The 12,096-nt window shown below is 43.0% G+C and overlaps 1 protein-coding gene across 2 annotated transcripts in view; it reads right to left on the reverse strand.

Moving 5' to 3' along the window:
• Window positions 1-12,096, reverse strand: part of LOC129381388 (neprilysin-2-like) — a 56,586-nt gene that overhangs the window by 26,641 nt on the left and 17,849 nt on the right. For both annotated transcript variants that reach the window (XM_055064206.1, XM_072285763.1), the window contains exons 4-6: window positions 11,928-12,005; window positions 3,758-3,870; window positions 1,154-1,212 (exon numbers count right to left, since the gene is read on the reverse strand). In XM_055064206.1, coding sequence (XP_054920181.1) covers window positions 1,154-1,212; window positions 3,758-3,870; window positions 11,928-12,005 — 250 coding nt within the window. The remainder of the gene's footprint in view (window positions 1-1,153; window positions 1,213-3,757; window positions 3,871-11,927; window positions 12,006-12,096) is intronic.

Genomic DNA, 12,096 nt, shown 5'->3' on the forward strand with positions numbered 1-12,096 from the left:
TCTGTTCATGCTTGCTTGTGCACGCGTGACACCATGCTTGGTAATTTAGTTAGTATACCACGATTACAAGTTGATACGGCCGATAAAACTACTATCCTTTCTTCGTATAGGCGTCCACTAATTTGTCTCGCAATCGATCCTTTGCGTTGCGGCCGAAGATGCGGCTTTTTTATTCAAGGTTATACTACTTCGTATGCATCAATCTCCAAAGCAGGAATAAATGCTAGGAATTCAAAGCCTTCCGTAAAGGTAACTGAAAGTGATGGTCTAATAATGGATTGAGTGTTCAGCACTGTGTGCGTTAGAGCTTGCTCGCTATCTCTATGTACGGCACTCACCATAATGATATGTGCTGTCTATTGTGCTTTCGTTCCTTTTGAGAGACGTCGGCGCATTTGAACTTTTTTACCGCTGTAGATATATTTCATTGCAAAGTTAGATAACTATTATATGCATGCTGCTATATTGTGTTTCTTCTGCGCAGAAAGCCTGTAGAACCAAAATTTGTGTCGCGCATAATGGTATGAATTTAGAAAGCAGCCGCTTTTTCAGGCAACATTGTCTATTCGAGAACATGAAGAAGGCAACAGCCATGATTTCAAGTAATTAAAAGTTTTAGGTGATCTTCGCAATAGTGCGATGAATGTTGACTTGCCAGAGCACCTTTTTTTTCAAGTGTCAGGAACTAGGTAAACACGGGGAAGACGGGAAATGGAAATTCAAGACGATGGGCAAAACGAGAACAAGCTAAAAGCGGGAGCCAAGGTTTCGACAAATGGACCTGCCTTTTTTCAAGGCCTAGTAACCTTTCAAGAACTTAGTAAAGCGCATAGGCACTTCAGGACATCTCCAAGTAGATGGTGTCGTAACCTTTAGGGTAGTATGTTGCTAATATATTTCCCAGCGGTTGCAAATTTTCTTGTCACTGGAGAAATGCTCATGGTAAATAATAAATGTTGTCATTACATATGTTCATTGCTCAACATCGTCAATTCCAAGCTAACTTTGGTCATTGTTGTGGGGATACAGGATACTTATGAATCTATCGTTTGTGTAAATTAACATAGGACTGCTTAGAAGTAATACGCCAAACGCCAGCTTACGCTCTTATTCGCAGCAATTCACAGTTTTTTGTTGTAATTTGTGTGCTTACCAACTTTCGATCCATACTTGTCGTGAAGCGGGCGATCATTTCTTGGACTGCTGGCCCAACTACGTGCATAACCAAAAAGAAAGCAGAAAACCGCAAATAAGAAACAGTCCATGGTTTTCGTAGCATGCATGTTTTAAATGTTTTGCCTTGCAATAGAAATTTGGAGATTTTATTGTCTGAATATCGACAAATACAAGCTATTGAGGATTGCAAAATAAATGTTCTGAACGTAGTCCACGTTTCAATCTCCTCTTTCGAATAGTTGGCTCATGAACATTAGGACATAGCTGCTTATTATGAGCTGGGTAATATGCTTAATGGCGGGCACCGTTCGGTGCCAAGGAAGAAACACAACTCAATAATCCTCCCTCAGGCTCACTGTAAAAACAATTTTGCCGCATACATTCGGAGGTTTCAACGAGAAAATACAAGTTACTTAGAATGGTGGTGCATGTAGGTCGTATGGGATGATAATGATTTTAATTGTGATTATCGTTGTACGTTATGGCGATAAGGCAAGGCGTGACCCAAGAGCGCGAAGGAGTTCGTATGTTGGAATTCACGTGTTTGTCCACTTACATTCCCTTGTAGAATTAATGTTAGCAAACAAATTTTTAACGAAAAACATTGTGTGCCGTTTTTTAAGAAGCAATTAGTAGAACTACTGACTTTACACCGTTAACATTAAGCAGGCCCAGGGCCTTACTTGAGCCCTAACCCTCAGCCACGTCCCTCTTTACCCTTCCCCCTTTCAATAAAGTTTATCACCACCACCACAAATAATGAGAACATAGCTTATTTGTCAAAAAAGTTAACGAAAATTCCAAGGAGTGCATTTTTTGTTCTGAAAATCCGTGTTACATGAACAATAGGCCAGTGCGACTGTGGCCGCCATGTGCCAAATCCGATCATCAAATCTGGTTTCCTGATATCACATGATTGAGACTGCACGCAGACTTCTTGCGTAAATGTAAAAGCACCTAGATCCTCGTCATCTTTATAATCCTACATTATTTGCACGGGAATCTTCATATTACCAAAAAACATACGGATAGCTCCTTTGAATGCCCGATTCGAGTTGCCGAAATAATGCCAGGTGAACCCTTAATGAAGAGAACGCTCACACACACAGAAGCATTGCTGAAAAGGGTGAACGGAGAAGCTCTTATCAAACTGGTTTTAGACAATTAATATATTTGTATGAACTGCGTGAGGAGTCTCTTGAACCGAGTCTTCTTCAAAAAAAGCCGAATCCTAAACACATGGCCTTGAATTCTGAGTTCCGTCTTGTAGTAGCATGTGCAAGCTACTCAGTGATTCATGTTAGAAGTGAATCAGCGAGTCAGAAATTCATATTATATCCATACACGTGCACATTAGCACTTGACACCATCTCTACAACAATAACAACAACAAGCGGAGAATCAGCTTTGTCAAGAAAACAATATGCCTCCCACCAATGGTGGAGCAAGCGTCACCTGCTATAAATATCCCGCAACGCATACGACAGCGATAATTATCTCACAAAGGAAACATTATCAAACTAACACAGTAAACTGCCATTTCAGCGATTACTGTAAAACGCTCCACGCCGTTTCAAATTACCACGTACTTGCGTTGTGAATCTACTCGACATATTTGCCCACGAGCGCTAGCTGTTTGCAGAGCGTTGACAGGATGCAACAACTTTAATGTTTTGTGGGAAAGTTCGGCAACAACACGTCAAAAATTGGTCCGGGTCGTGCAGCGTGGGCGGGAAATGTCAAGCTCTTTCTAGCCTCAGCACTCTTGCATCTCCTCGCTGCATATTTAGCAAAATACGAAGCAGAACAAATGAAAACTTGTCTTCCTCACCAACAGCATTATCTTTCCGTCTTTATATACGCAATTACTAAGGCGTAAGTGCAATTCGGTGACAGATTTATCATTGCGATGTCAGCCTATCATGCAGTATGTTTCGGTGTTCACGTGTGGTCATTTCTGTTTCATATACAATCAAAAGTCTACAATTTTCGAGAAAACACTCAGGGGGTGTTCCGCATCACTTGAAGCCTTTTCTGTAGCATTCATCACATATAAATTGCAGTACACCACACTCGTATAGAATCTCTGTTTACAAAATGTAACAGATGACCTCTATCGATTTCAAAACTGTGTCATCAGATTTTTTCACTCTTGCTTTTCCAATGGCTTCTGTACATAATTCGTGAAAACCGATAGCAACTTGCCACTTCTGTCATCGTCGTCGTACTTATGGTGCTGATTGCCCCACTCCATGTGCTAAATAACGCAATAATCACGAAATTTTATTCTGGTTATTTACGGATTTCAAATGAAACATACTCTAGGTCAGTTCTCGTTGACGCAGAAATGCAGCCTGGCTGGTCATTAGCAGTTTCGTGTATTGTGGCAGTGCGTAAGGCTAGAAAAGGAACATACATAAAGAGACCAGCGGTCGCGCTGTTTGTGTCCGTTCCTTGTCCAGCACATCGCGCTGCCAGAGTGCATAAAAGTGAGTCCTGGATTTACCTTCATAATTTGTCTAAAGATAAATAGCATAGTACATTGCACCTTATTTAATATGTTCGACCACTTATTACTCACCGCCAATTGCCCTCTTGTGGATAACGAAACTTGCGCAATTGCATTTTGTATGCATTTTGGCTAATGTAATACAAGGCTTCTGTGAATGGAATATCCGAAGGAAAGTGTGGTACCTAGATGAAAACAAATAAAGTCTACGACGTTGAAGCGAGATATTCAGGCGTAAAACTAGGACATCCAAGTGCATTTTCTTGGCTCACCTAAATGTCATCTAGAAAAATACATTTTTAAACATTTTAGTTTGCCATATGTATTTGCTTTATACAGTGCAGAATCTATACAACTATATAGATTACCCTACGCAAGACCCAAATACTTACAAGGCTGTCGTCTATCTTATTGGTACGAAAACAAATACAGGGTGCTTCAGCTAACATAAACCAAGCATTAAAAAGAAAGGCACTACGCTCGTCGAATCAGCGCAGTATTGCACTGAGCCACAAGGAGCACATCATCATATTTTTTTCCAATCCGTAATGCTGAGTAATTAACAAAAATTGCTTAATTATTTTTAAATTAGTAACTCTAGAGAAATATCTACAGCACAAACGCTGCAGCGCATCTTCAGGCAACATCACATTATTTCATATATGCTAACGCGTCCGCACTGTTTATTTTTTCCAAGCCTTTGCCACGTGACTGCCGGCTAACGCGCCGCAATTTTAGTGCCCTGAAATGCAAGTTCAATGAATAATCAAAAACTGCTCTGTGCACAGAGATCGATTGAATAAGCGGTAGTGACTGCGATGGACGTCAAGTGACAAAAGGCATGTGCCGTTCTAAGAACAACAAATACTTCAATGAGAAAGCGGCTGTGACTTGCGAATGTGATGTCAAGCGTATTGCAACAGTCATGTTCGTGTTACTTGGTAAGAGTATTACAGCAGGAGGGCCCAGAGTTTTCAAAAAAACAAGAAAGCAGCACCGGAAGCAGCGTTTGACGCAGCGCAGGTGTTCCTTTTTTTTTTGGACCACTGAAAAAGCTCAATACAGGGGCCGAGGCTCACAGGCTGATAGTGTGATGAAGGACGGAAATGGAAACCATGCTGCCTACGGTCCCATATCGCATTCGCATGTGGCAGCCCGATTTTCGTTGAGGATTTTTTTTCAGCGAAGCTGTATACCTCTACAGTCCGCAGAAATTTTCGTGTCATTGACGTGCTAAGGAAAACATTCCTCTTGCGTGGCCCAATTCCGAACATAGTGCAATGCCTAGCCGACCCGCGGCGGAGGTGAAGCATGCGTTAAGCACTCCCCATACGTGGGGCGATAACGAAGTTAATTCAATACCGGCCCGACCGCGGCGAAGGTGAAGCCGGCGTTAAGCGTTCCCCATACGTGGGCTGATCCCGAATCCCGAAAATAATGTCATACCGGTGCGACCCGCGGCGTAGGTGAAGCAGGCGTTAAGCACTCCCCATGCGTGGGCTGAACCCGACGATACTGCAATACCGGCGTGATCTGCGGCGGAGGTGAAGCATGCGTTAAGAGCTGCCCATACGCGGACCGATCCCGAAGATAGTGCAATGCCTAGCCTACCCGCGGCGGAGGTGAAGCTTGCGTTACGCGCTCCCATTATGTGGGCTGATCCCGAATCCCGAAAATAATGTCATACCGGTGCGACCCGCGGCGGAGGTGAAGCAGGCGTTAAGCACTCTCCATACGTGGACCGATCCCGAACAGAGTGCAATACCGGCCCGACCCGCGGCCGAGGTGAAGCTTGCGTTAAGCGCTCCCATTACGTGGGCTGAACCCGAAGATAGTGCAATGCTGGGAGGACCCGCGGCGGAGGTGAAGCAGGATCCCGCAGAGAGTGCAATATTGGCCCGACCCGCAGCGCAGGTGAATGACGCGTTAAGTGCACCGTATACGTAGGCCGATCCCGAAGATAGTGCAATGCCTAGCCGACCCTCGGCGCAGGTTAAGCATGCGTTAAGCATTCCTCGTACGTTGGCTGATCCCGAAGTTAATGCAATACCGGCCCACCCGCGGCGGAGTTGACGCAGGTGTTAACGGTTCCCCATACGTGGCCTGATCCCGAAGTTAATGCCATACCGGTCCGACCCGCGGCAGAGGTGAAGCAGGCGTTAAGAACTCCCGACACGTGCGCCGATCCCGAAGAGAGTGCAATACCAGCCCGACCAGCGGCGGAAGTAAAGCATGCGTTAAGCGCTCCCCATACGTGGGCTGATCCCGAAGATAGTGTAATGCCGGGCCGACCCGCGGCGGAGGTGAAGCAGGCGTTAAAGACTCGCCATACGTGGACCGATCCCGAAGATAGTGCAAAGCAGGGCCTACCCGCGGGGGTAGTGCTATTCGCCATTAAGGCGCCCGCATACACAGCTTCGCTGGTAATCCTTCTTCACAATGTAGAAGGGCACTGAGTTTTTTCTTTAAACGGTAAGCCCCTTTTGTCATTTAACGTCCATCGTAGGCACCGACAGTCTGTTCAATTGACCTCAGTGGGCGGAGCAACCTTCGCTAATTCGTTCGACTTACTTTTCAGGGCACTAGAAACGTGGCACCTTAGCTGGAAATCACATGGCATGTTTAAAATTTCGCGCCCTTTAAAGCAAGACTGCACAAAAGAATAAAACAAGGCAGCAAGCTTAGCATAGATGATATATTCATATGTTTCTGAAGAAAGCCTACAACTTTTGTATTGAATATATTTCGCTACAGTTACTATCTATAAAGTTAATTAAGCAACCTTTGTTATTTATCCACCTCGGTGAAATGGAAAATATATCATGACGTGTTTCGTATAACTGAGAACAATACTGCGCCAATTTGGACACGTGGCGCCTATGTAGTTTTTTTAATACTTGGTCCAAGTAAGCTGAAATATCCTGTATGCTGGCTGTCCCATGTAACTTGACACAAGATTTAAAATATGAAAGGCGCTTCCGCAGCTATTTGAACCAAGCGCACACTATTCGCACTGGCCTAAAGTAACTCAGATAATTTTTGGTTTCCGGTAACTCACTATTTAAATAAGATTAATTACACAACTTTCTAATTATTGGCGGAGGACCTCAACTATGATGTAGAGCAGCTTTGTAGAGAGATTTGTAGGGCGAGAATTGTAGAGCAGCTTCAGACATCACCAATCGAGTTGTTTCCCTTAAGATACGTCTCAGGTAGTCCTTTTATCTGGGTTGCAATGGAAGCTCACGAAATATGAAGAAAGGCACGTGAAGAAGCGCTTGCGCAGTGCTATCGTGCTCCTATCAAGCGTGCGTTCAATGAACAAGGTCGGCTGCATCGTTACTGGCGATGGGGAAGCGGCAGGGTGTTTTTAATCTCATCTGCAGCATCCGGCCATCAGCCCGCATTTGCGCCGTCACTTGATGGGAGCCGCCGACTCAGCTGCCTACAACCATCGTAACCCCCTGCCGCTTGCCTATCACCAGCCAAGATGCAGCCGACCTTCTTCAACGAACGCACTCTTAACAGCACCATGATGGATGAATGGATGGATGGATGGATGTTATGAGCGTCCTCTGGAACAGGGTGGAGGATTGCGCCACCACGCTCTTGCTATTATACTGACTAATGTCCTACCAAGGTCCAAAAAGAAAAAGGAAAAAACCCTATGAATTCCGACAACAAAATTTTCTGACCCTCATCATGAACTGTCCTTTTGTATGTGTCCCCCTTTTGTCGTTTCCCTACTTTTATTTCCCCAATCTCCCAATTGCTTTCTACTAATCACTATTGCGGACATGTTTACTTTTCCTCTCTCGACGAACCCAAGTGCTTCAAGGAAGCCAGTGGTGCCTAAATCGGCCCCTGGGAAGATGTGTTCACATTCTAATAAAACATGCTCCATCGTTTCCCTAGCTTTACCGCAACCAAGCACGTGCTTCTTCTTCCTTCTTATATCTCGCTTTATAGGTGCGTGTTCTAAGGCACCCCGATCTCGGTTCAAAAAGTAATGGGCTTTCCATTGAGTTATCATAAATTATTTCTTTCCTGATTTCGTTTTTTCCTCTTAAGTAGATATTTTGGCAGGTTTGTTTTGCATTGTCGCCACCCATGAGATTATTTCAGCCTCCCTGACGTTCGGCTTGGCGTTCTTTGTTGCTGTGTGGCTCACCCGACAGGTCGCATTCTTGCTGGTGAGCTTCCTAGCTATTTTCCTCCACTGTGAATGAATGTTTTTTCCAGTACCGATACCTCAACACTTCCCCAACCCATTTAATTTCTTCCATATATCCCAGTCGTTCTTCATAATCAATTTTACTCTGAGCTTCTCTAAGTTCAAGACTAGTCGAGCCCATATCACCCTGCACAGCTTCAGTTGTAGTCTCCCCGTGAGCACCCAGTGCGAGACGTACCTTTGGTACCTATTGAGTCCTGATTGTACCCCTGATTTCAAGCAAACAACCACATTTCCAAAAGTACGTCCTGGAACCATTACACCTTTCCACATACTCCGGAGCACCTCGTACCTATTGTATCACCATAGCGCTCTGTGCTTCATTATGGCTGTATTTCTCTTCCCCTTTACTGTTATTGCTTTTTCATGTGTTTCCATATTTTTATGGCGTTCGTTTATCTATATGCCAAGGTATCTATATTCTTTCACCCGAGGTATTTCCTGGCCCTGTATTTTCACTGTCTGTACACTGTTTCCACTGAATACCATACCACCTGAATTTCTAACACTAAATTTAACGCCTGAATAATCGCCTTCCTATCCACAGACATTAGCCAGACGTTGCAAATAACTTTGCTTGTTAGCTATCAATACAATGTCATCCGAATAAAATAAACCTGGAAGCTGCGGCTCTACTATACGGTACCCGCCTGTTTGTGTGAAACACTGAACCCGATATTACTTCGTTCTAGCGCCCTCTGCATCCCCACCATGTACACTCAAAAGCAAAAGTTTACGGGATGCGGTTTCCCCTTCAAATGTGAATTCCTGCACTGTTAAGGCATGTCGCTTCGTATTTTATGAATCGCTGTATAGGTGGCGAAGGCTACTACATGCTGGAACATATCATTCGAGGCCGTGTGATCACGCTTCGCGAGAATTCAGCTTCGTGGCAGATCCTGCGTCCCGTAAACTTTTGCGGTTGACTGTACATCATGGATAAAGGGCCTTCCTGCCTCAGTCCCTTGTTGATATCTACTTTCTCCTCGCTCCTCATACCTTCCCATTCAAAGCAAAGGGTATTTTCTAGGTAAATCGCTCTGAAAAGCTGTAGCCAATCGTCACTTAAGCCTTCCCCTTCCAGAATATCCCACAAAATGTTGCGGTTTGCGTTGTCATACGCTCCTGTAATGTCTAAAAAGGCCACATATAATGGTCTGCTTTCTACTCTTGGTATATCAAACCACTGAGTTCGATACCACTGCGCAACCACTCCATGACGTCGCTTTCTTTTGTCATATTTCGCGGGCTTTCATTGCAACCCGGGAAAAGGGACTACGTAAGACGTATAACACAAGAACCAACTCGATCTGTGGTTTCTGAAGGTGTTCTACAAATATGCGTATCATACTTGGAGTCTTCGGCCAATAATAAAAAATTCCGTAATTAAATTTGTAATTTGAGTTATGGGGAAAACAAAACTTTGCCGGAGTTACTATAGGCCAGTGCGAATAACATGCGTTCAGTTCAATTCGCTTCCGACGCACCCTTCACTTTTAAAGTCTTCACTCAAGTTACGTGGGACACCCTGTATACCATTGCACGTAATTCAGCGGCAAATGTATATATTGCCATTATTAAACTAAAATGGAGCTACAAACAATATTGGCAAAACGAAGTACCTTTCCTTGTTCATACTGTCTAATATCGTTTGAAAAATTCGCTCAGTGTAACCTGTATACATAACTTAGTGCTGTTAAAGCCTGATGCGAAGGCGAGACTGTAATAAGGATGACCATCATTTGCACCTTTCATTCCTGTATCCGCGGCTCAAATGAAATATTGTAAAGTGGAATTCCCGCATTTCCTTGCACAATACTGTCATTCGATGCGATCACTGCCCGAATTGTTACAAATTATTTGACGTTGTTGGCAAGAGATATGTGCCTATTATACCGTGGCCTTGTGGTTAGTATACCGGGCTATTGTGCTGGAAGATGCCAATGAAATATTCTTTTTACGATATATTCGATATATCGATAAATATTCTTTTTACGAAGCTTTCTTTCAAAACCTTGCCAGACCCTCTTAACTGCGACTGATAATACTTGCAGCTGCGGCTATGAATCTGAGTAGCGTACACTCAAGAAGCGCTACACAGGTTGAAAGCGCATACTGAAATCTGGTACATGACGGGAACTTTTTTGAAGCATTTATTTAAATGGCATCATACCAAGCGCTATGCGTACAAGTGGATTTTCTACTATAGCGTGTTGTGCCATCTCATAGAAAATTTTGTTTATGCCCCAGATTAGTAAGAGCATTAGGCAACGTTATGTTCATGTTCATTCTCGGTAGTCCGGAGAAGTTTTGTGGATATGCAAGCAGCCATTTATGTGAATGTACACCTTGAGACGTCAACACAGTAATGCGCTAGGAAAAGAGGGTGTTTGTTCTTTGGCAAGGAAAAAATAGGGAATACAGGAGCATTCACATATAATAAGGAAGTGCAACAAATATTCTTTTCTGCCACTTTTGCGTCAGCGTTCTAATCAAAACTGACGAGTGTGCATGCGCGTTCCTCAGACATGCAACGTACGCTTCCCATTGCATGCGTGAATCGCCCAAGAGGCGCTAAAAATTGGAGCACATTGCTGTTGCGCTCTGAGACCGATGCATTTTTCTAACAATGAAGTTCGTAGGGTTCGGCTGCCTGTTCTTTGTGTTTGTTTTGTAGCACTGCAATGGCTTGAGCAAATATTTGCTATCACGTTCGATACGTTCGATGCTGTTTGCATATAGGCATAACTTTCGAAGTCTAGTCTACAAAAATCGTATTAGTTTTTACTTATTGCAAAATTGAACTAAATAAACAGACTATACTACGAATTTACCCTAAAAAAGCTGAATGTATGTCAAAGATAAGACTATTTACTAGATTACTACAACAGCACAGGAAATCCACACACTTCCTACTTCTCAACTTGAACATACACTTGTTTTACAATAAGCACCTTGGCATGCACCTATAAACGACTTCGTTTTCCACTTAGGTGCCAAAGGACTATGTTTTCGTTTTTGTTGATGCCCTTTTATACTTGCAATTAACAAATTTGGGACATTGGTATTGGTAATATTTAGAATTGTGAAAGCTTGTGGTAGGGGAATTTATTCCATCATTCACAGAGAATGTTTCAGCGAACACTTTTAATAATTTTTAAAGGTTGCCTGAGGCAGATAGCTCAATTCTAGTTGATGAGCCTGTCCTTGCAAAGCGGCGGACGCTACTTGCGCAAAAAATTAAAATGCAACATTGAATAATGAACAAGAATTCACTAATTAATGTTTTAGATAATTATGTTCTGACCCATATTGCAATTTACAACTTCTAGCAGTGGACTTCGGAAGGCAGATTCATTTTGGATGAATTCTTAGGACGACACCAGTTTTGATGTATAAATTCCCGAAGTTTACGGAAAAATGCATTGCATGCTTTAGTGCATGAAACAACGCTTTGTTAACAGATTAATTGGAACGCCAATGCATTTCTCCGCAAAGGTCGGGAATTTACATCTGGAAACTGGTGTCATCTTGAAAATTCGTTCCAAGTGGATCCACCTTGCGAACTCCACGGCTATAATTTGTAAATTGCAATATGGGCCATAATGTAATTTGTTAACAACATAATTAGTGAGTTTTGATTAATTAGTCGATTCTGCGTCCCAATTTTTTTGCGAGTATTGTCCGCCGTTTCTAGAAGACCAGCTCACGTACTAGAATTGTGACGTCTGCCACAGGCAACCTTTGAACAGTTTTGAAAGTGTTCGCTGAAACACCCTGTATAGAAAAACAGTAGTGTGTACAAATCTTAGATCAAACGGAGTTTACAGACTTTCTTCATCGCTACTGTAAAAACATAATAAGTTCGTTTAAACACCCGAGGTGCGAAAAGTTATACTTGCATACAAGTTCAAATTTACATAAGTTGTGTTGTCTCGTAATTGGGTCACTGAAGAATGCTACTTAGGAGATTTTACCAACTGGCTGAGTTTTTGTAATTACACTTACATATTTGTAGAGAGCTTCAAGTGCTGACATGTCCAACAGCTTGTCCGGGTATCCTACTCTCACTGGTATTTCTTTCAACTGAAACCAAACGAAACGCTCTTTTTTGTTTGATGGACGCTGAGAATAAAATTATGATGCGAAAACAGCCGTGTACTTAGATTAAGGTTAA

Source organism: Dermacentor andersoni, unplaced genomic scaffold, assembly GCF_023375885.2.
Source record: "Dermacentor andersoni unplaced genomic scaffold, qqDerAnde1_hic_scaffold ctg00000041.1, whole genome shotgun sequence".
In the NCBI taxonomy this organism is placed as follows: Eukaryota; Metazoa; Arthropoda; class Arachnida; order Ixodida; family Ixodidae; genus Dermacentor; species Dermacentor andersoni.